Source organism: Varanus komodoensis, unplaced genomic scaffold, assembly GCF_004798865.1.
Source record: "Varanus komodoensis strain SLA01 unplaced genomic scaffold, ASM479886v1 scaffold8, whole genome shotgun sequence".
Lineage (NCBI taxonomy): Eukaryota > Metazoa > Chordata > Lepidosauria > Squamata > Varanidae > Varanus > Varanus komodoensis.
In genome coordinates, this window is record NW_025336481.1 from 38184146 (window position 1) to 38209030 (window position 24885).

The following is a 24885-nucleotide window of genomic DNA, read 5'->3' on the forward strand; positions in this document are numbered from 1 at the left end:
GTGTGAGCTTGAGTGGACTCCGGGGGATGGTGGAGGACAGGAAGGCCTGGAGGAATGTTGTCCATGGGGTCGCGATGGGCCGGCGACTTACAGCAACAACAGATGTGCATGATCAGTTGATGGGGTGCAAACTGTTTGGTGTGCAGATTGGTATCTACAAACAATAATTGCAGCAGAGCTTGTAATTATATTGCCTGCTGCACTCTGCACTGCCAGATTGTGCTTCTGCAAGTTTGGATCAGTGCATTGCTGCGCTTTGTGTTTTAAAGGGCCAACTCTAGCAGCTAGCATTTTGGTACTCCTTGTCATGTTTTTAGCCACTTTCCTTTGGGAATTAATATTTCTTGACTGTGTAAGCTTGCAATGAAAGCTTACATCCTGCAGTTTAAAGAAGCATATTCAAGATGGAGCCCTTTAAGATAAGAGGTTGTTTTATAGACATGGAAGAGATGGTTAAAGTGTCTGTCTGTCTGTCTGGAAACTTGAAAGCTTGTATCACACATCAGTCCAGTACATAATTATTTTTGCTCTGTATTATCTAGCTATCACGGTTAAAAAGACACTGATCTGATGTCATTTCATTTTCAAATTCTGTCTGTCTGTCTGTCTGTCTGTCTGTCTGTCTGTCTTGCCACTGCCACCTTCTCCTCCTCCTCTTCTTGTCTTCTTTCCCTAGTTTTGGGTATTGAAATAGTAGGTTATGGCAGAAATGAAAATGAGGGTGTTTTTGTGGTAAGCTTTGCTTCTGGGGTTTTTTACTGAATTATTTGGGTAAGAGGCCAGGAAATGAACTATAAGCACACTCAGACTTTCCCTGAGAATTAGGTAACGTTAATGTGTAGGGTGCTGCTTTTGACAACTGAATTTTGCAGAAACCTTTTTATTCAACTAGATTTTATGCGGTAATATGTACACATGTACAGAATGTTAATACATGTACACTTGTGCATGAATGTGTACATACATGCACACATGCATGCAAATATCCTGAGTTCTGGGTGGAAAATAATTTGTTAAACATGGTAGCCTTTGATACCCCAGCAAAACAGCTTTGGTACATGGTACCTTTTGCTGTTCATCTTTCATCCATTTCCTGTAACCCTGATTTTGGCTTCAACCTCTGTGTTCACCCCACCCCCTGCCTTCACTGCTCAAGTCATTGAAGCTGAGTGACTGAAACAGCTGCAAACCTTTCCTTGCTGCTAGTTTTTTTGGCACCACAGAGTACAAGAAGCTGTTACCCAGAACTACAGAGGAATCCAGATGGATGGGAATGTTGCACTGAGACCAAAGGATTCTGTAACAGTATTGAGGACCAGAACAACGGGTTAAACATTCTGTCTTAGCCTTAATTCTGTATGTCCTTTCTAACAAGGCACACATTTGAGTTCTTTAACCTCTAGGCCCATCTAAGGAGAGAAACAGTGTTCCTTAAACAGCAGAATTTGTGCATGGAAGAGTGCTTTGCTAAAAATTATAAGAGCAAAGGACCGTGTGGTGCAGTCTTGATAATAACTCACTTCCCAAAGTGTTTCAGTTTGGCCAAGTTATTGAAGACTACTTTACAACAGTCATGAGTAGGTACTACCTTGAGTTTCACAGTCTTCTGGCAGCATTACGCTGTTTCCTAGTTAAGGAAGACTGATGCCTGCACCAACCTTGAAGAGAGAAGCAGGGATAGGTGTGAGTCCTCACTTTAGAAACCCAGAATCGAAGCCACTCCTGAAAGCCTTTGGAACACATGCAGAGCAACAATGGGTGAGATTGACTGGGGAGTGGTTGCTTTCAAAGGAGATTCAGCAGCAGTCCATGCCTTTGTAAGGAGCACACTAACACCCTCTAGAATTTGTTACCCCAAAGGAGCATTGAATGTGGAATGACCAGTGGCTGTAAGGAAAGTACATCTCCTTAAGTGCTCCCACTGATGGCTGTGGACTGAATGTGGGAGGCCGAATGGGAAATATTGACTTGCACAAGTTGTTGCCTGAATGGCAGTGTGTGTATTTGAAATGGTAGTGTTGTTCTGACTTGTGAAGTCAAGGATGCTGCTAGCAGCTCTGAGAACTGTACCTCTTCGGAAAAAAATCTTGATTTTTTTCCCCCCAATTTGCCTGGACATGTTCTTTAAAGCCTACTGAAACCAGCCAAATCCTTCTTTTCTGGCATTCTCTTCGCAGACAAGATAAACCCGACAGCTGAGTGAACAATAAAGGCTCTGAGGCAACATGTTGAGTGAAAGCAGCCTTCCTTGGATCATGTGCATGGAGGCCATGGGGGAGGGAGTGCACTTATATAGTTTAGGACAGACTTCTGGGGTGTAAAGGACCTTCGATTTTGAAGCTAGAATAGACCTTTGCCAGTGTGATCTTCAAGAGCTGCAGCTTCCCCCAACTTGTGCCCTCCAGATGGGGGGCTATGCTGACTGGGGTCAAAGGTCAGCATAGCCATGTCCCAACTCATGCAGAGGGCACAAAGTTGGGATTTTTGTAAGTGCTTGATTAGATTCTTGACCTTGAATAAAGAAACACTTTCCAAGGTACCTCAGAAGTTCTGAGGGAGCAGGGAGGAGAAACAGCAAGCTTTTTAATTATGTTCATTTTTCCATGTGCCCCAAACCCAAAAAGTAAAATTTTAAAATCCTTTCCCACAGTTCTGTTGTAGGAATATCCCACCAAAACATGGAAGCTAAAGTGGTGCTATGCGTCACATATTGGCTTGGTCCGTGGCCACCAAAATCAGTGGCCTGTAACATTGGACGAGGAGTGTGTGTACACTGTGTTATGAGGAAATGGCCACAAAACCTGGCCCCTTCCATAGGCATTTCTGACAAACTGGGTCGGGGTTGCCACTCCCTGCTGCTGCCGCCATCTTGTTTTTGGTTCACCCCTTTACTGTTGAAAGTGAGTGAGCTCATTCTTTTTTGGGACAATTATGTGGTGAGGACAAAATGGTCACCTCCAACAATGACCTCAAGGTATAATATGTGTGCTCTGTATGTCTCTCTGCCATGTGGATTTAGCCACAATGATTGGCATTTTGCTAGCAAACTGACAGCTGTCCTAACAGCCCGAGTCACCTACTGGCAAGTAAGGAAAGAGTGTAGTGATGGTTATACTGCCAACCTGATATCTACAATGGGGAGATGCGGGGCTCATGAGTGTGTATACTTGTTGCCTTGCTTAGCCACCAAAACAATATAGTAGGAAGCAGATTTGTGGCATGTATTCGGGCAGAGAAAGATCTAGAATTAACTTTCTCAAGTGTGGGCAACTGTGTTGGGCCTTTGTGAGTCATAATCGCATGCTCTAACATTTGCTAACAAACCTTCCTAAAGGGAATGTGGCAAACTTGCCAGGGAGCTACTACAAGTAGGCCAGCGGAAGGATAGATGATTGTCATTCTGACGGTTTGTTGAGACAGGTATTTGCAGAATCTTGAGGTACGCTGCTGATGCTGTTTAGTTTGCCTAAAGTAAATCATTATTTTAGTTGAGTTTGTTAATTCTCCGTGTATGTTATATTTCTTATAACCTTACTGATTAGCTTGATGTTATTTCTAACTATCCAGGACAGCCCTTTTGGCATTGGGACAGGATGGAACATTTAAATATGACTTAATTAGTGCTTAACTTTAAAAGAAACATCAGCAGAGAATGCAGTGCTCTGTAGGGCTTTTTGGAAGGTAACTTTTTGCCTGTCTTTCCTCCCCACATGCTGAAATTTCTGAAAAGATTTGTCTCTAATTCAGGCTTTCCAAGCTTTGGTGACCTCTGAATTCCAGAGGTGCAGTACAGTGGCTGATTTCTTTAGCCTCCCATGAATTGAGTCAGTTGTAAAGTCATAAAGTCAATGAAAAATATTTTGGGAATTAGAGGCTTGCACTCTGCTGATACAAAATGGATATACCAAGTACCAGGCACTGACATTTCTCAATCCTTTGGCTTAGGTCATCAAGTTTTTTTTTCCATCATACTGTCCAAAGCAGAAAAGGGTTTTCTGTTGCTGTTAGACATTTGTAGAGTAATGAAAGTCCATGAAACTCAGAAGTTCTATTCAATTTAGTAGGATTAACTTCTGCAAGTGTCAGACAGCAGCCCTTGTTTGCATAGTATAAGATCTTTACAGTGTAACTTTTCAGCACCACCACCATCATCAAGGCTACTGAACCAGAGTGGGTCAGGCAACCACCTTGCGGGCCCATATTGGAAGACTATTTCCCTTTTTCATTTAAAACGGTTTCTAGCTGTCTTAGCTGTGTTTGAAGACAAAAGTGACTCACTTGTTAAAACGGGTGCTCAGTTATTTGACTCCCTTTGTTGGGGCCAAAATCACATGTATCCTCTCCTTTCTCTACTACTTCTCTACTACTCGTGCTGGGAAAACAGGATCTTGAAAGCAGCATCACTGGTTGTTGGAAAATGCATTTTGCAATGAGAAGAATCCGGTGTTGGCATAGATCATCTGGAGAACCTGAATCTAAGAGGGCATGCCTGCAGCCCATGGACTGTGGTTTGTGGGTTGTGCAGCACTGTGCTAAAGCATAAAGCAAATTGAAACAGGGGCCAGCTATAAACAGTCAACCTGAGGTTTAAGTCTATGTATTCCATTTTGAGATTAACAGTTGCATATTCAAGTACATGTCTGCTGACTGACTGACTGAATTGGTATCTACTGTGTTTGTGAAAGTGCAGTTCAGATTCTGATGACTACAAGTAAATTATCTCTAAGTATGCTGCTCATGGTATGTTTCTTAAATGACTGTTGGGCCAGAATGAGTGTGCATTCTCCCCTTCAGATCTGTGTCAGATCTATGTATTTGCCTGGATTTTCACTAGTTCAGTTTTGCACATCTGTATTCTGCCACTTCTCAAAGAAGTCCATGTGCATGTCCCCCTAATTTCCTCACCACAACCCTTTGAGGGAGATTAGCCTTGAGAGATGTGACTGGCTCAAAGTCACCCAACAATGAATGATAGTAGACATTTAACAAACTTCTAGGGTACATAGATAGTGAAAAGTTTTAACTTGTTCTTACTTCTCTCCTCCCATTCTAGGTGTTTTTATACTGGTCCTCCATCTGTGCTGACACAGGAGTGACTCTTCTGGCCATCACCTGTCATCAGGGCCTCATTTGCACCAGGATCTTGGAAGAAAGAGGAAATTCACAATTGTAAAGGTCAGTTCAGATCAGCACAGTTTTTCATCCCACCATCTCTCCTGCATCTGTCTGACTTTCCTACACCTGTCCTCTTTCCTTTGTGATCAACAGCATGTGAAGTGAGTGCAGGTTGCGGAATACCCACTGGCTAGTTACCTGTATTAAGAGTTTGCTTTGACTGAGCAGGCAGGACTTCTTTTGTATATTGGAAACAATGCGGTTCAAATGGTAAAAGCTGGTGGGTGGACTAGAAGGGATTTGTGACTTGTAACTTTCATGGATGGAGCCATAAAACAGAGTGAGCAGGCAAGAATGTTCTTTTGCTTACACACACTCTGCACAGATCTTCACCCCTGCAGCCCAACTCTTTAACAAAGGGAAGGGAATATGCTAGCAATATTTATTCTTGTTAGCTATATCTGTTCTCTTCAGGTGGATTTCTTTCCCTGCCCTCAGGAAACCACCAAGCAATTGATGGCTGCAGGGAAGGGCCAGTAGAAAAGGAAGTGGCCTCCAGACCTGATGTTCTGTAGTTTGGCCAGGTGGGCTGGTGGGCTCTGGCTAATGATTTACATGAAACTTGCTCATGAAATACTTTCTTCTACAAAAGAGCAACATTGTTTACCCAGATGAGATGTTTGGTGTTGCACTTGACATTTTCTGGGAAGATTTTCTCTTGAACTGTGTTTTTTTTAAAAAAGGAAGAAGTTGGGATAGAGGAAGAAGAGAAAAGCCTAAGCAGTAGGGCAGATGCTATGGCGATCTGCCCTAAGATTTTTGCCACCTAGCCTGATGAACAATTCGGCAGAACTCAAAACTGCACAATCATTTATAGTGTTTGGGATGATCTGAATAAAAATATTGCCCAACTGTGCGCGCGCGCGCGCGCGCGCGCGCGCTCGCTCTCTCTCTCTCTCTCTCTCTCTCTCTCTCTCTCTCTCTCTCTCTCTCTCTCTTTCTTCTGTCCCTTCCTCAGAGTAATTGCTCCTTAAAAATGTGATCCATACTGGTTTTGTTGTTGCCTCAACAACAAACCCACTGAAAGTGTTAAATCTCCTTTTCCCTGGCCTAATTAGTGTAGGGCTTTTAACACCATGGCTTGATAAAGGGGGTGGAAGAGAGTTAAATAACAATGACTTGCTTTGTTCTGTAACCCTCAGGTGGTTTTTGGCTCAGCCTCAGTGCAGCCCTTGGTGTTTTTCTCCCTACCTGTTCCAAAGAGGAAGATTATGCATAGGGTGGCTGAACAAATGTCTGTTCACAGCAATTCTGTTAGAGACATGCAGCTGGTCTTTTTATTTTTTTCTGCAGGAGTCTCTTAAAACTGGCAGCATCCTGCACTGTAGAAGGAAACAGAACATGGCATTTTCCTTTTTATTATTTATGGAGAAAAATACCATGTTTGCAACGTAAGCAAAGGACAAGATTGCTGGGGCAGTTCTAAATACACTTACCTGGAAGTAAGTCCCGTTAAACTCAGTGTGACTACTGAGTAGGCATAGGTAGGATTGCACAATTAGTGGATAGTAATTGTATTGCTTTTAAAGATCCCAAACAAGGAAATAGGTTTAGCAAATGTCTTCCTGTTGAGACTGCATGGGAAGTAACAAGCATTTGCTTCATTTCTTTTTTGTGTTAGTTTTCTTTAAGCTTCTCTATCATATCTTTGGATTTTTTTTGACTTTGGCTGACTGCTGTGGTATCACTTTAGGGCTGGCCTTTGTCAAAAGGCAGTTCCTTTTGCTGCCTGTAGCTTCTAATAGCCTGTTTATGTCTGCAGTCAGTCTTTAATTCTACTGCTATTGTCTGCCTTTTCCTTAAAGCATTTTCCTTCCCCAGCTTGGTGCCCTCTGGATGATTTAGACTACAGTTCCCATCATCTGTGACCCTTGGTCTTGCTGGCTTCAGTTGGAGCTAAAGTCCATACTATCTGCTGGGCCCCAGTTTGGAAAAGGCTGTTGTAAAGTACCAGGGTTAAAATGGAATATTCCTGTGAAATGTAACTTGCGAAAATGCTTCTTTTCCACCCTTCATCTAAGCGGGTCCATTTTTCAACAGGACAACTGGCTGTTCTCTGTGTAGCTTTCAACAGAGGTACATGGATGTCCCGGGAACTGTCTCCTTGAGGACAAAGCTTTTCATGACAACATGGCTTAAAACATAGCATTGTTTTCAGCGGCAGAAGAAGTTGCTGATGGTGTGAAACTGAACTGTAAACCTCCATGCAGATGATCCCAAACCCTGCAGTTATGTTTTCTGTACGCCATCTTTCCAGATGAGACTGCTGCTTTATACTATTTAAAAATAGCATAGCATAGCAGTATTATCAAATACTGTTTTGACTTTTACACAAGATTGTGCTTATAAAAACTGGTAGGCAACACCTGCACACGTATTTATTGACCATCTTTGTGCCTCGTCCCCCTCCCCACACCTTCCTGCCAATCTGGAGTACAGAAAGGTGCACGTTACGGAAAGATGTTACTGAGGTCCATGAGGCACCTTACTTTGGCCTTGATGTCAGGGTGGCACAAAGGTTTGCAGAAGATCCAGACAAGGAGCCTTCTAGGCCTTGACATCCCACCTTTGTGGGCCTTTATATGTATACCAGCCACTGGCAGACATTCTTTTTTCTTCAGTTTGTTTATTTAACCACAGTAGTAGGCCACAGTGCTTCAATTTTCTCTGTTTCCAGGACCAGCCCATGGTATTTTTCAGCTCACAACAAAGGATAAATGCAGTTTCCCTATGTCAAGTACAGAAAGCAGCTGGACTGACAGTTGAATATTATTTCAACACCGGTGAAAGAATTATGTCCTCCACCACATTTAGGGAAGCAAGCTAGTGCAGGGGGCCCAGGATAGCTTATATAGCATATATAGCTCTGTCCGCAAACAGAGGGGAAGAGCTAGTTGTGGGTATTAGCATGTTAAAAATTCTGGGGAGGCACCAAAAAGTGGAGAATGGTACTTCTGGTTTCCAGACTTTAAAAAAGTAAGAGTTTTAATTCTTGTTAAAAAAATTAGGGGGGCTAGGTTCCCAAGCCTAGGAACTGAAAAGCTGCCACTACTGCGTCTCAGGATCTGCTTCCTTAGACGGTTGCTTCAGCCTACCTAATGGTAGGACTTGCCATGGCTATTCATTAAGAAGAATTATGATGACGATATTCTTTCTTTAAAGAATGGGCTGCAAGACACTTGTGCTTTAGGCTCCCTCTGTCCTCTGGACTGCCATGTACCCAAGCATTTTTGATATCAGGACCGTTGTGTGTGTGAGTGTGTCTGGAAAGTGATGGAATCAACTAACGTCATGTAATTGGAAAGGACCTGGGAGATATGTAGTCTAAGGGTTGGGAACCTCTTTTCCCTCCAATGGCTGAATTTCAGTTACATAAAAGCTCTTGGGCTGGATTCCCATGTTGGGTGGAACTCAGGGGCTAAAGGGGCAGGACCAAAGTAGAAAAACTACTTGTCATATTGTGGCTTAAAGCTGGGACTTCCAATAACAATCTTTGAGAGAAGCATTTCAGCCTTTCAGAGCCAGGAAAGAAGCTGTATGAAAGCCAGAAAACAATTACTGGTCTTTGTAGAAAAGGGATGAGGCTGGGGAAGGGTGTGCGGCTGTCTGTGACTATCAGGAGGCTGGATTTGGCCACTGGGCCTCAGGTTCCCCAGCTTCTGTCTAGTCCAGTCCCATCTTCAATGCAGGCTCTGCAGTGCAGACTCTGTTGGGAAGGGAGGTTCTCATACACTGTTGAAGCATTTAAATTTTCATTTCTGATAAAATGAATTGATGGTTATAATTCTTAAACTGTTAGTGTTTTCTTGCTTCATTATTGGAGATATCTCAGGTTGCCCCAAGATAATTTGTTGTGATACACTGCTCTTCCACAAGTGTGTGTAAGCTGTATGAAGCTGTCCAATATTTTAAAATTATCAAGCTGCAGCATTTCACTTAAAAGAGGGCCTGTTCAGCTTTCATTTTAATTTTTGATAATTGTATTAGTACTGCTGCAACATACCTCAGTCTTCTAACCTCCTCTCCCCACCCTATTTTTCTCTTCCTCCAGGGTTGATAGGTGCTGCTGCTGAGGTAAAGGCTTTAGGTCTGGATAGTGCTGGACTTCTCATACTAATACAACCAAGTAGCACAAGGAGGTGGGAATCTGGATGGACAGTGTCAAGGAAGGAAAATGAAGGTATTTGGCTCAGCTGGAATGCAAAATTTAAACCTAAGCTCTCCTCTTGATACTTAAGTTGTTGCTTGTTTTGTAAGTAATTACAAATAGTTGGACATGCAAACTACCAGGCAAAAAATGAGAACCCTTTAACCATTTCCCCCACTACATATATTATGGGTACAATTCTAAACACGGTTACATGGACCTCTCCCCAGAGTAACAATCATATGATTAAGCTGAAAGCATGTTTTCAGGTGATTGTATCTTTAACAACAACCACTTTTTAAAAATTGGATGACCCAAAGATATTTTTAATTGGGATTATTTTTGTTGCTGCTGCTCCTGCTGTTGCATTGGGCTTATATCTCACCTGTTTTCCTCTTATGAAAAACTGAAGGTAGGTTATGTAGTCCCATTTATCCTCACAACATTAATTTGTCTCTGCTTACAATTCCAGAGGATGAACTCGGAAGCATAAAGCTTAAAGTCGAAGGACAGCAGCATCAGGCTTCCTGAACTGTTCTGAAGGTGTTGATTTGCCCCCTTGTTGATATAATGATGGCCACTGCTGTAAGCTTGGGGAAGATCGCAGAAAATGGTCCTGCAGCACCGCAAAACATCAAATCCCCATCAAAACCTATTGCTCCTAATCGGATTGGCAGGAGAAACCAGGTAAAGCATGAAGCATTTCTTGGAGGAGTGCCGTTTTCACACAAGGCATTTTGAGGGCACCATGCCCCCCTCAAATAAATTGCATCAGAAATTGGTGCATCACAGATGATAGATTGAGTGTTTTAATTTTATGGAGAGACAGTTCAAGCAAGCTCTTTCATGTATCCTGGTGTAGGATAAATGAAATATGTTTGTATCGTACTGTGGAGACTGAAAATATGCATAGATGCGTACAGTTGTTACTTAATATTTATCAAACAGCTTAATACACTGCTTACCATGTTAAAATGTGTCTTAAACTTCAAAAATGCTAAAATGCATCCTAATACATTCAAACACATGTAATTATTTTTAATCAACATTCATCGTGGCTAAGAAGATGATGGTCTTGCTTGCAACAGTTTTTATGCTCTGCGTCAGTCTATTTTTTTACATTTCCTCTTCCTCTGCCTTCCATCTTCCAATGGCTTCCTCTCTTGTGACTTTCCAAGTAGGAATGGGTTGCTTATAGACTTTCTGACCTCTGGTCTGCAAGTGTTAATTCTTCCTCCTGAATGCAAAGAAGGGGACCCTATTAACAGACAAGTGATTGGTCCTCTTGGCATCCTCACTGTCCAGTTGTCGATAAAATCCTTTCAATCAGTACGTTGGCAAATGAGCCATGTTAAAGGATCCTCCTCTATAGTAGAGACTGCAGGAGACAGCTCTGCTCTTGCTAAGTGCAGTTTTTCCAAAATCCTGATGGGTTCTCATTAGGAGGATTGATGAAGAACAAACAGGATACTGAAATAAAGCTGTACCCTCCTGTCTTTGCGAGGGTTTCTGATCTGGTACAGGCTGCACTTCTATACTACAGTAAGCCACCCTGTGACTAAGCTACACTGTGTGGGGTGTTCTTGGAACAGCCCATGATGCACACACAGATTGGGCTCACTGTGGCTTGTTCTCCCTCTCCTTTCACCTTGGTCCTCCAACTGGCATCCCAGTGTCCTTCATGACAAAGCCCTTCTTGTCTTCCCTTTATTGCTCTGCTCATTACCCTTTCTAGCTTGCTGTTTTTTAATCTTTTCTTTTGGAGATTCAAAACTGTGCAGCTTGGGCCATGCTTAAATAGTTTTTGCCCTGAAAGTTGCTCGACTGTATTTGTAATTTTTTTTCTTCTTACTGATCTTTCATAAGATGGTGGTCTTACATGATCTGATATGCGTAGTCTTACTTGATGACTTTCCTTGTCTGTTTCAGTTGTCAAAAGCAATAATTAAAAAATATTATGAACACATTTTAACATATTTCTGGGGCCAAAGTAACATTTTTAAAAGGTGGCAAACTGGTTATGGTTGTTTCAGAGCGCCACTTGGGCATCAGTGGAGGGACTGTCACTAGTGGCGGCAAGTATGAGATTGCGAAGAGGAGCAGGGGGGTTTGCTAGTCCATCTCCTGACTCACAGTGAAGTTGCTTTCCTGAGTTTGGATGACATGAGAACGCTTTGAGGGTCAAGTGATGCCTGGAACAAGCCATGGGTTGTCAGAGCGTCTAGTTGCTGTAAATATATCTCCCTTTGGAAAGTGGTATGTGTTTGGATGATACCACAACCACAGTGGCTAGTTGTTAATTTATGTGAACCCAGTTGCTGTGCTTCTCTAAAGCTTATCTCTTCAAGGAGAACCAGAAACAGCAACCTAACTAGTTTGTTGTTGATTCTTTCTGCCAAAGTTCCTTGGAAACTTGAGTGTGCTGTGGTAAGGCATGTATTTCCCACCATTCCTAGGCAGGGCTAATGTTGCCGAATGAGCTCTTTGTCAAAATGCAGTTTTGGAATATATGAATTATCTGGTGACTTCTCAGTTTGTTTTAGGACAAATTTAACAGCTCAGTTTCAAGACTGGCTGGGAGAGCCTCCTGTGCTGCTCCATATTGGAAAGGCATGGTGCGGGGAGGGGTGGTTTGCTGGGACCTTTCAATTCCACCAGCCATTTCACTGGGCTCTGGATCAAGGGAGTAAATGTGACAGGATTAAGAGAGATACTTGCACTATAAAAATAAATATGTAAATAAGGGAAGTTTGGGAGGGAGGCCAAATACCGCTTTCTGTGTAGGTCATCATAGAAGAGGGCTACTAATTGGCCTTGCTGTTCAAGATACCCTATGAAACTGGGGCAGGTGAGCCTTTTGAGCTATTACCTGCAAGGCTGCTAAAGATGAACAGTGTTACTACCAAACAGCCCTTCATCAGGGCAATGGCATTTTCAGGACTGTGTTTGGGGTTTAAAAATTGCACAGTAAACTTCTGTTAGGGAAATGAAGAAATGAATTTCATTGGTGTGCATAGATGTATACCAAACAATTTTTCTGTGGTGGTAGTATTAGCCATGATCAGAAAAAACCTCCATGTTCAAAGGCAGTGTACCACTGAATACTAAATGCAGGGCCTGAACCATGTGCCTTCAGCATTATCTTGTAAACTTTACAGAAGCATTTGCTAGAGGCAGAATACTGGACCAGATGGAATTTTTAAGCCAGTCCACAGGTCCCTGGATTATTTGGTGGCTTTCTATGCCTTTATCCTTCTAAATAAACTCAATAAATAATTAAATATAATGAATAGGCCTTGGCAATTATAGGCAGCCTATAAATATATGTAGAATAAATAAGCAAGCAAGCATATATACTTACCAATGCATTCTAAATTGTCCTGGAAAAGCCCTCTGGGTTAATTTACAGTTGGTATGACAGTGAAATGTGTAACCTATGGCTTATTGAACTATTTGTAAAGAAACCTTGGAAGTCTTCAATGTTGCAACTTTTCATTTCTTGATTAAGAGGGGTGGTGTTTGTTTTTTTGGGGAAGGGGTGTTTTGGGAGGGTACTTTAATCTTAGCCAGCTACTATGTTCTGTTAAAATCATGTAACATTTACTTCCTTCTCACTAATCTCTTTCCATAAAGTGGTTTAATTTGTTCTCTGATGAAAGGGGAGGAGAAGGCTAACCTGACACAGAACTCCCAAAGAGCTTTTGCCACCAGTCAGGGAATGCTAGGACACTTTGACTTTAGTAGAAGTCAGAGTTATTATCAAATTAGCTGCTAATTTTGTCTGTTAACTGGGAAGTACGTTTCCATCATTGGCACAGCTCCTGCCATGTGCTGTTCTTTGTCATGCTAAAGTTGACGAGCTACTTTGCTCAACTTTTTGTGCTTTATGCTGGGTCAAACAAATTACCTCTCTTGGGTACCCTTGATTTGGTTTGCTGCTATTACAGTATGCATTCCAGACTTGGAGTGAATTCTAGCAAGAAATGTTCCTTTTGGTGTAGGGAAGAGCCTGGGCTAATGTTAAATCCACAAGCTTCTACATAATCCCCTCTGGCTGAGCTGCCTTGTGCATTTTGCTCTTTGCTTTCAAGGTGATAAGTAATTATCCTTTGTTCATTTGCTGATTTCAAAGGAGTCAGCTTTAGAAAGCAAGGTTCCCAAACAATGGCATTGAATCCAGCAACAGATAGATCTATGCTTCCCTCACCAACAGAAGGCTATTTCCCAGGAAAAGCCCCTGGAGATTCAATATCTACATGGTCAGTACAGCTGCAAGGATTTCCCTCCCAGTAGGTATATTCTGCTGTGTGTCTTCTGCTCTGAGACAGCATTTTATAGAGGCAGTAAAGTGGGATCTGAAGGTTGTTCTAAAAGCTAGCAAGATACAAGAAGTTCTTGGAAAGAACTCTGTGTGAGATGCTCAGGATATGTCATCCAGGGTTTGCATTGGAATATGTGTTGGCAAACATGTGTCTGATGTGAAATATATGTAATAAGAAGAGAAACTGTGTGCCTGTGGAGTAGGGGAAGAGATTGTCTGCCATTTCACATCCTTAAAATTGTGACCCAACAGTTTTTATAAAGCAAGTGAAAATAATTTGCATGAAGTGTCATTAAATTATGGAACTCATTGCTGGAGAAACTGCAAAAGCTGGCAGCATAAATAGTTTAAATATATATTGAAGATAGGTCTACAAGGGCTTTCCTCATTCTGGTTGCCTCCAGATCTGAGGGACTATAATACCATTATCCCTGACCTGCAGGTCATTGAGCATGGTGGCTGAGGTTGATGAAATCTGTTGTAGTCCATCATGTTTAGAATGTTGGGCTGGGAAAAGCCAGCTGTAGGGGGCTATTAGTCATTGTAGCCAAAAGCACAAATAGAACAAAGTTGTGTCTCTGCTTGCAATATCTGTTCCTTGTCAAGCATAACCTCCTAGTGGATAGTATCAAGGGATACTCCTTCTTGTGAATATTCCTGGAGGTGGGGAGATAACTATATTGTACCTTGATATCTCTATATTTGAACCTACTGAGTTTTTAAAAATTTTGATAAATAACTTCAGTTGCCCTTCTTTGAAACAAGTTATAATGGGTTTACTTATTACTTGTGGAAATGTGGTAATGAATGTGAAGGAACAGCAGTTCAAATACAAGTAAGCCTTTGGAGGTCCTTCGTCTTCTCATTGATCTAATGAAACTGGCTCAAACTTCTCATCCTTAGTTAAAAACATTCTTAGTTCACCTCTTAATTTTCCTTGGAAAGAACTTTATGAAATGAAATAGTTCCATGAATATAGGGTATTAAACTGTTAGAGAAGGTTGCTGGAAACCAGTCCATAGAGGACAGAGCTGGGACTTATGGAATGACACTAGTAGAACTGCTGGAATACAGAGCAACTTTTAGTCTGAGGGCTGAATTCCATTTCAGGGAAGCTCTTGGGGGATACATTTCCATGGCTGGCAGGGCCAAAAGGCAGACCCAAAAAGCAAAAATGCCAACATTATGTAGTTTAAAGCTTTATTGCTCATAACTAAGCCTTAGGAAAGGCATTTCAGTCTTTAAGAATATGGCAAAAAACTGCACAACAGCCAGGGAACTAAAAGGTTGGAGTTGGGGCAGAGTGGGTGAGGGTGGGAAATGACCTTTAGCAAAACCAAATGGTACTTTAGGAAATGTAAAATCCATGGAACTGTCCTTAAGAACTGTCCCCCCCCCCACCCCTTGTTGACTTAAATAAGCACAGCATTGCAATCGATTTGGAATTAAATTCCATTGGAATCTCTGCAAGAGTTTTCTTCATAAATATGGGCAGGACCAGGCTGCACATTCCATGACACCGGGGCCAACCCAATTAGGCCAGCATTGCAGGACTGAAGAAGAGTGCTTAGGGTTTGGGCAGAGGTGAAACTGCATCTTAAAACCATTTTGGGTTTGTAAGTATGCATGCAAAATATTTTGCATAGTTTTTGAACGATACTGAAAAGCTGGCAAGGAACCATCTCTTTCTATGGGATGATTGATACTCTTTATGGAGTATTTAAAACATCAAGAGAAGTTGATGATTCCACCAAAGACTTTCATTCTGACCTTGTCTGAAAGCCTGGGGTCTGACTCAGTGACTCAAGGGCATGATTTAAAAAGGACTTGCACACACACATAATGTTCTTCTTTTTCATGGGGTAGGAAATACATTCATCTGATTTCTGATTGTAACCATAGTAAGGAAAATATCGGTCATGCCTGCAGTGGCTGGCTTGTTCGAATTCCAAAACCAGTTCTGTACCAGTCATGTATTCCCTAACTTTTCCTCCTCCTCTTCCCCTTTGCAAAAGAACATGAGTTTGTTGGGGATTTCCTTGCATTTTTAAGCCTAGATCAGCTTCCAAGGGGACATGTAGTACGCCCCAGGAAGTGAGTTTGGTTCTCAGGTAGGTGTAACACGTTTTTTACTTCTAACATGGCTGAGTGGAGTCTTGCTGTGGAGTTGTCATGCAGATGTGATGCAAAATGTACACTTCTGTTTTTTAATTTTATTTTCTTAAACAGAGTACAAAAAGAAGAAATGTATATGTAAAATAAAGTAGAATGAAGTTGCCAAGGGATTTTAAAGTTTTATGTATATGTATTTTATTTTTGTAAGCCATCTTGAGGCTCTTGCAAAGGACGGCATACAAATATCTTAAATAAATAAAATAATAAATAAATAAATAAGTACAACCTATAGATTCAAACCCACAAATTTATCTGTCTGTTATTCAGCAATCTATGGAGTTCAGAAAAGAAGAAGTTGTTATTCTGTACACCAACAAATTTTCCAATCGCTTCAAGCAAAATGTTCACTTAAGGAGCAGGGTAGTAGTGGCAAATGTCTGTTATTCTCACGAGGCTTTAATTCTATTTATAAGAGTGCTCTGAGAACACACATCCTGGCCCAATTGAAACTGAAAAAGTTGCAAAATTGCCAGCTTTTCAACTAGCTAAGGGAGCTCTCCTCCTTTTACAGTCTTGTAATATACTTTTGGGAATCTTGGTTTTGCTGCTCATTTTATAGCATATCCTGTCGCTAATATTTGGAGTTCAAGCCAGGACTTTCCCTAGAAGCAAAAATGACAAAATGTGAGGCTGTCATACTTTGGACATCATGAGAAGGCAGGACCCTCTGGAGAAGATAATCATGCTAGGGAAATTCCAAGGCAGAAGAAGAAGAGGAAGGCCAAGTGTGAGATGGAAAAGAAGCCACATCTTTGTATTTAGAACAGTTAAGCAGAGCTGCCATGGATGCGACATTTTGGAGTGCTTTCATCCTCTGACTTACGGGTTGCCAAAAGTCAGAGGTGACCTGACAGCACTGAACAACAAATTTTGGAGTGTATAAACTTTCCTCTCTTGGTGTAATTTTTAGTTGAGGTTCCTCAGAAAGTTATTGGAGGATCAGGAATGATTCATGGCTTGTCTGAGAGACAGCTTGCCTCACGATACTGACCTTCGTTGTGGCCTCTTTGCATCTCACATATGAGGTGCTGTGCCTGCGCAGTGCCTAAGGCTGGAAAGATTGCAAAGCTTAACCGTTTTTGGTGGGAACTCCACTCCCCTCCCCCCTAACAATATAAATGGAGTGGAGTGCCCACCATTTTCCCAGTCTTCTTGCGACCTCCGTTCGCTGTGCCTCCAGCCTTTCGCCTCTTCATTCGTACTTACTCTTTAGATCTTATTCCTCTACTTGTTGTTAGTTTTTAGTTGTACGATTCTAAGTTTTTCCCTTCCCTGTTTGAAGTTCTCTTTTACTTACTCTTCCCTGTTTAAAAAAAAAAAAAACCTCAAAAAATATTACCCCTTTTTCCTCCTCCTACCTGCTTTCTGTCCTCTGTTATTCCTTGATGGCGCAGCATGCGGCTTTCCGCAAGTGCTCCCGGTGCGGGTCTAAAATGTCACTGACTGACCCGCACGATCTGTGTCTCCTCTGCCTCGTAGAGGGCCACAGAACTGACAAATGCGGCCATTGCCAGGCCTTTACAAAGCAGGCACAAAAGAACCGGGAGAATCACCCGCGAAAACTCCTGTGGGACCAGGCCCTCCTGCAGTCGGACCAACTGGCTGCCAAATCTGCTTTAGTCTCTGCTTCCACTGCTCCTCCACCCCGCCCATCGACTGATGGTGCTCCTGTGCTGGAAGCCCAGTGATTCTCTCCTCTTCACAAACAGAAAGAGAAGAGGAAGCATGGGGCATCTGAGAAGTCCTCAGGCCATAAGAAGCCCAAAAAGGACAAAACAGACAAACTGACCCATAAGCCTAGAAGCCCGATCACCCGAGACATCGTGATTCAGGCTCCTCAGTTCCATCGGTTCCGATGGCCACCACGGTACCGACACCAACAGGTCCAGCCCTGCAAATGGCCATGCAGGCGACCCCACCTGGGTCTCCGAGACGAGTTGTGCGCTCGATCCAGTCGTCTCCCCAACAACCTGACGTTCTGTTGCAAGGATCGATTTCTGACGGGGAGATATGCGACTCTCCCCCAGTGGCTCACTCTCCGTCTCCTTTGCCTTTGCCTGAGCCTTCCCCGAGAGCAGAACCTCAGCATGTGTGTTACCACCGCACCTTTAGTCATCCCTTGGAGGAATGGGAACAACCGCACCATAGGAGGCCTCATCACGAGCCCTGGGATAACTATCCATCGTGCAGCTATTACCCGTCAGTATGGGATCATACTCTCTCCCCAGTACCGAGAGAGGCTCCATCCACCTCATGGCCAACGAGGTCTAGGCGTCCCAGCTTGCCGGTTGATTCTTCTTCGAGCTGTCCGCCGCACTATGATTCGGAATCAGATGTCTCTGAGGTGGTGTCGAATTTGCCGGACGCCATGATCTCAACACTGGGTCCCAACTCGCCAGAAGAACCCTACGTGACCTTTGAGGAACTGATGGCAAGACTTGCCAGGTCACTTGAGATCGAAGCCCAACACCGCATCAATCCGAGTACTGATAAGTTCTGTAACATTGTCAAAGAAGAGCAATCAACTGCCATCATCCTTCCCTTAATCACGACTCTTCGACAGGTGATGATGGAACCCTGGAACCTTCCGAACCAGCCTCAACCTACCTCACGTCGGTACGAGGCTATGTATCGAGTCCGGGAGCAGGATATTCCATTCCTTCTGTGTCATCCGAGGCCGAACTCTATAGCTGTGGAGTCGTCCCAGGACCGCGAGTCGAGGGGCCATACTACACCCCGTGACAAGGAGGGCTGCAAGATCGACATGTTGGCTCACCGGATCTACACCGCTACAGGACTTGGCCTCCGCATCTCAAACTACGAAGCCATGCTTGCTCGGTATCAATATTTTTGATGCAGAAGCTAGATAACATTACTGCTTCTCTCCCGGACCAGCAAAAAGATCTGGCTTGTATATTCATTAAGGAGGCCATGCAGGTGACAGTTCAACAGCTCACTACAGCAAGTCACTGTGTCAACTCCAACTTCAGGGCTCTAGTTAGTGCTGTCTCCCTCCGTCTCAATGCCTGGCTTCGGAGTTGCAACTTCCCCGAGGAGACCAAACGCCGGATTGAGGAGATGCCTTTTGACGGCTCAGGTCTATTCCATGCATGGACTGACCATAAAATGAAGTCCATACATGAGTCGAAGATGACTACTCGTCAGATGGAGGTCCCAAACCAATCCCAATGTAAGTTGTTTTGGTCCCGTCTGTCTAATAGATAACAGCCATACTCCCAATTTCCACCTCGTCAACAGTTTCAGCCCCGTCAGCAACGTCAGAAGCAGCAACAACAGCGCTTCCCACAAAACCGCCATTGTTCCCACTCAGACAAACACCAGCGTTGACGGGATGAATGAACCTCTCTTCCTTAACCCACCCTCCCCTCTCACTTTTGGGGATTGACTACAAAGTCGACTCCCCATATGGGAGTCCATCACATCTGATCGGTGGGTTTTATCCATTATTCACCACGGATACAGAATTGAGTTCGTTACCATACCCCCATTGGGACCAATCCGATTTACACCTCAATCATCAGTTCTTGTTGACGAAGTTCAACAACTGCTTCGTAAAGGAGCGATTCGACAGCTTATGCGCTCTGAGGGGATCCACGTATTCTATTCTAGATATTTTACTGTCCCGAAGTGGGATGGTGGTCTTTGTCCGATTCTGAACTTACGCGACATCAATAGGTTCATCAAAACCAAAAAGTTTCGGATGACCACCCTTCTAAATATCCTTCTGTTGCTTAGGAGAGAGAATTGGTTCACTTCTCTGGACCTGAGAGAATTTCATATTGCCATTCATCCATCCCAAAGGTGTCTTCTGCGTTTTACTGTCAGTTCTGACCTGTTTAAATTCAATGTCCTCCCGTTTGGACTAACTACTGCCCCCCGGGTTTTCACCAAATGTATGGCTCTGGTGTGTGCACATCTTCGGCTCCAAGGGATTCAAGTGTATCCCTACCTGGATGACTGGCTGATAGTTTCCCTGTCCCAGGAAAGCCTCCTATCAGCGCTGAGACTTACTTGTACTCTTCTGGACAATTTGGGACTTGGCATTAACCATGAGAAATCGTGCCTTGTTCCCTCACAGGTCATCAATTTCATTGGAGCGCTTCTTGATTCCACACTGGTGAGAGCCTTTCTTTCACCAAGCTCACAGGACAATCTGTGCTCCTGGATCCGTCAAATCCAAATGAACAGAACTGTTTCAGCACTCTCGATCCAGAAGCTCCACGGTCACATGACCTCCTCAGTCGCCACAGTCTCCCACACCAGGCTACGGATGAGACCACTCCAGTTATACTTCAATAAAATGTTTCAGCCACAACAAGACTTGCCCCACAGACTTCTTCACCTTCTGGCTTCTGTCCTCTGGACTTTATCATTGTGGACTGTTCAACACAATCTGACTCTGGGTGTCCCATTCTGTCTGCAGCATCCAACTCTGACCCTCTATACTGACGCATCCCTGACCGGGTGGGGAGCCCTGTGCGCCAGCCTTCGAACACAGGGCACCTGGGACCAACGGGAGTCCACCAGGCCCATCAATTATCTCGAGCTCCTGGTGGTCTTCAAAGCACTTCGTTCGTTTGAGGACACTCTCCAGCAACACGTACAGGTTGCCTCTGACAACGTTGTCGCTGTGTTTTATATAAACAAGCAGGGCGGAACGAAGCCCACCCCCCTGGCCCATCTGGCGATGCATTCCTAGAGACATAACTCTCTTGCAGTCCACCTGGCCGGTACCGACAATGAGGAGGTCGTTATCTTGAGCAGACAAATGTCAACGACCCACGAATGGGAACTGGATCGTCCGACTTGCCGTCGCCTTTTTCACACTGGGGCTATCTGGACATAGACTTGTTCGCCACTCACATGAACAGGATCTGCGAAATGTACTGCTCTCGTGCCGACATCGGTCTGGGATTGACAGGAGATGACTTGATGATCCCTTGGTCCAACATGTTCTTCTACACCTTCCCTCCAGTCCCACTCATAACAAAAGTCATTTCCAGGATTGTCCACGACAACGCTACGGGGATTCTGGTCACGCTTTGGTGGCCCCGCCAGCCATGGTTCTCCACTCTCCTCTATCTATCCGGCAACACTTTTCTCCGGCTGCCGCTCATACCTCATCTAATAACATAATAGGACGGAGCTGTTTGCCATCCAGACCTTTCCTCACTTGGTCTAACTGCATGGCTCATCCGGTGAACCACCAGGTCCATTCGCTACCGACAGAACCAAGGTCTGCCATAGTCACCACACATTGTCCCAATACGACACCCGTTCTCTCGGGCCTGATAGACTCTAAATCAGATCCGAGAGCTCTCCATCCCGAAATCCAGTACATTCTTCAATCTGCCCTAAGACCGGCAACTCGGCGAACTTAGCGGCGAATTCGAGACAATTCTCATCTTTTGCATAATCGAATTCATTTACTGCTTCCTCAGCTTCTGTCAAAAACATCCTCCAATTTCTCTTGTCACTCCATCAGTCGGGACTTAAACCCTCCTCGATCAAGGTTCACACAGCAGCAATTTCCCACTACCGTGGTCAAGTGCAGGGCTCTTCGGTATTTTCCCAAGCCATCATTCGTAGGTTCCTCAAGGGACTGCAGAACCTTCAACTGCCAATTCATCTGGTCATTCCTACCTGGAGCCTCTTGGTGGTCCTTCAAGCACTCACCAGAACTCCCTTTGAGCCCCTGGCAACTACTGACTTACGTCTCCTATCTTGGAAGACTGCCTTCCTCGTGGCTGTCACTTCTGCCAGAAGGGCTAGTGAACTTTGCACACTTAGGGTGGACCCTCCCTACCTGAACTTTCATAAAGAAAAGGCTGTTCTCCGCACTGATAAGGCGTTTTTACCCAAAGTCGTGACACCATTCCATATCAACCAGGACATTGTCTTACCTTCCTTTTTTCCATCGCCCTCTACTCCGATTGAACGGTTCTTACATTCCCTCGATGTTCATCATTGCCTTGCTTTTCACAGATTTCGTATGGAATCCTCCCGTAAATCTAACCACCTCTTTGTAAAATATTCGGATTATGACAGAGGTTCCCCCATGAGTTCACAGAAGTTTTCGAAATGGGTTGTACAAACAGTCGAACTGGTGTACCAATTTGCCAAGCTTGATTTACCCATCATGCCTAGGGGGGATTCTGCAAGAGCGGTAGCAGCCTCCTCTGTCTTCGCTGTTGGGATTTTGATCCAAGACATCTGCAAGGCTGCCACATGGACTACTCCTTGCACCTTTGCCAGGCATTACTGCCTTGATGTGCATGCCAGACACGATTGCTCCTTTGGCCGGGCAGTCCTTTCTGCTGTCCTTCAGTGACGACACCGCCCGCCTCCGGGTCTGGTAAGCTTGCTAGTCACCCACATGTGTGATGCACAGAGGCCACGACGAAGAAAGGCAGGTCGCTCACCTGTAACTGTCGTTCTTGGAGTGGCCATCTGTGCATTCACAGAACCCACCCGCCAGCCCCGCTTGGTGTCGGTGAGTGGGTACTCTTCCGGTTCCATGTTTCTTTTCTTTGTACTTATGGTCCTGTAAAATTGCCCTACAGTATCTCTCGCTCCGACAAGGGGGCAAACGTCTGGTCTCCAGTAGACTGGGAAAATGGCGGGCACTCCACTCCATTTATATTGTTAGCGGGGAGAGGAGCAGAGTTCCCACCAAAAACTGTTAAGCTTTGCAATCTTTCTGGCTTTAGGCATTGCGCAGGCACAGCACCCCATATGTGTGAATGCAAAGATGGCCACTCAAAGAACGACAGTTACAGGTAAGCAACCTGCCTTTCCCTTGCAATGCACAGTTGTGAAGAGCATTGGGTTTGTTCTAACTCCATCCCACCTGTGATACCCTACATGTGCTGAATTCACCTGCAAGTCTTCACGCACTCTTCTGTGATAAGTTAGAGTTCTTCAGCAGACAAACTGATGTGAAAATCAAAGTGTTCCATTCCCAGATGAACCATGAAAACTATTTTTGTTATCTTGTTCACCCTTATAATTGCTATGATGAATTTCTATAGTTGCTGTTCTTGTTTTTATTGATGGGAAAACTGAGGCCAGGTGTGTTACATGGTCAGGTTCAAGCTAATGAAAGCTTAAGAGAGAGCATTATGTATGGTATGGAGAAGCATTTTTGCTGCTCTTATATTATTCAGGGTCACCCAATCATGCCGAGTGGTGGCAGATTCAGGATTGATCAAATGAAGGTGTTTTTCCACACAGCAAACTATAGAATTTGCCACCACAAGATGTAGTGAATGACTGCCAGCTTGGATGACCTCGTTTACTGGCACACATGAGTGGAAGGAGCTATTGCACCCACGACCTATTTGGGACCTACTGTTCCCATTGGGATAACTTCTTGGCTACTGTGCAAATCAGGCAGCTGGACTAGGAGTTGCCTTGTCTAGAATAATACTTTTTATGGTGTTTGCATGAATGTCAAGAAGATAAAATGTTATATCTTTGCAAAATGTGATCTATGTCTAGTTGTTTGGATTTTAAAGTTTAAAATTAATTTTGCATGTATTTGTTTTTAAAAAACAGGAAACAAAAGATGACAAGTCTTCCTATATCTGCCCTCTGTGTGAAAAGATTTGCACTACTCAACATCAGCTGACTATGCATATTCGTCAGGTAAATTGCTAATTTTTAAACTTCCTATTGAGGATGCCTTTCTGCTTTGGAAATCAATCACAATGTATAGTAAACCTATACATTATGATTGGCTTATGCCTCCCCACAGCCTGAACTACATTTATGTTGCAAATGATACTGTTTCATATTTTTTGTCCTTGCAATCTTCTACCCTTGTTTAAATCCTTTTCCCCTTTTAGTATACTGTTGTCAGAGAATCTTAGAAAAGTTTAGAAAGTTGCTCTGATTTCTTATGGGACTGGGACAATTGTTTGTTTTACTGTTTATATGAGGGCTGAAGCATGCACAAAACTTTCTCTGATGTTTGGGAAAGCATGGAGATAGGATCAAACATCCTTTTCTTGTGAGGATCCCCCATGCAGTGATACTTTGTTGCATTGCATTGTCCCCTGGGACAGCCAGATATTCAGAACTCACAGCAGGTTTGTTTAGGGGGTGGGGGGGGGAGGACAGTAGTAGTCATAATCTTAGGCATCTCCCCACCCATCCTTGAAGTCACAGAACCTAGATTTCTTTCCAGCTTTGCAGTGGACAACACTTTGGTGGTCGTTACGGCATGAGGCAATTTCAGGCCCTACAACCATGGCTGTTGCTAGATCATCCTGCCCTGCCCTGCATCTGTTCTGAACAAATTGGGTTTCTCAAAGGGTACAAAGAGAATGGGATTGTGATGCACAGGTCAGCTGATTATGGAATTCAGTGAATGTAAGAGTCACAAGTAGGTATTAAGGAAAGTCTAGGTTAGGAAGAAGGTTAAGCCTGAAGTGGGACCTGGTAGCAGTTTTCATGATAGTATTCTTTTAAATGATCTCAGATGTCCCATAAAGAGGAGGGTGAAAGAACATTTACTACAGTTTGAGCATGGAAGAAAGCAGAGGTTCTTGGCTTGCTTGGGAACTATTTCTACAAAGACTGGATAGGAACCTCTTCTGTGGTTGCCTTGAAGCAATTGATTTAACTGGGGGTCTCTGAGGCTCCAGAGGAGGGCATTAAAAATGTTCCAGTGTTTGGAAACACTGCCCTATGAGGAGAGAGTAAGAGAGCTGGGCATGCTCTGCATTGAGAAGACTGAGAGGGACATGATATCCCTCTGTAAGTACCTTAAAGGCTGTCAAAAAGAAGGTCAAGATCTCTTTTTGCTGATACTACAGTGCAGGACATGGAATAATCAACTCAAGTTGTGACAACCTAGATCAGGCTATATATCAGGAAAAGTTTCCTCACTGTCAGAGCAACGCAACAGTGGAACCAACTGCCCAGAGAAGTGGTGGACTCTCCCACACTAGAGACTTTCAGAAAGAAGCTGGACAGCCAGGGATGGTGTGAATCAGTGTCCTGCAGCAGCAGGGGGTTGAACCTGGTGTCCTTTATGGCCCCT

At 43.8% G+C, this 24885-nt stretch overlaps 1 protein-coding gene across 8 annotated transcripts in view; it reads left to right on the forward strand.

Annotated features, from left to right (window-relative positions):
• RREB1 (ras responsive element binding protein 1) overlaps positions 1–24885 on the forward strand; it is a 155998-nt gene that overhangs the window by 59280 nt on the left and 71833 nt on the right. For 7 of the 8 annotated variants that reach the window (XR_006417129.1, XR_006417128.1, XM_044455581.1 and 4 more), the window contains 4 exons: positions 5054–5175; positions 9227–9355; positions 9795–10009; positions 23397–23486. Coding sequence is in view for 6 of the 8 variants with exons in the window: in XM_044455581.1 (XP_044311516.1) it covers positions 9893–10009; positions 23397–23486 (207 nt within the window). In the remaining 2 variants the exon portion in view is untranslated. Of the gene's footprint in view, positions 1–5053; positions 5176–6468; positions 6618–9226; positions 9356–9794; positions 10010–23396; positions 23487–24885 lie in introns of all 8 variants that reach the window. The other variant, XM_044455584.1, reaches the window with a different exon arrangement.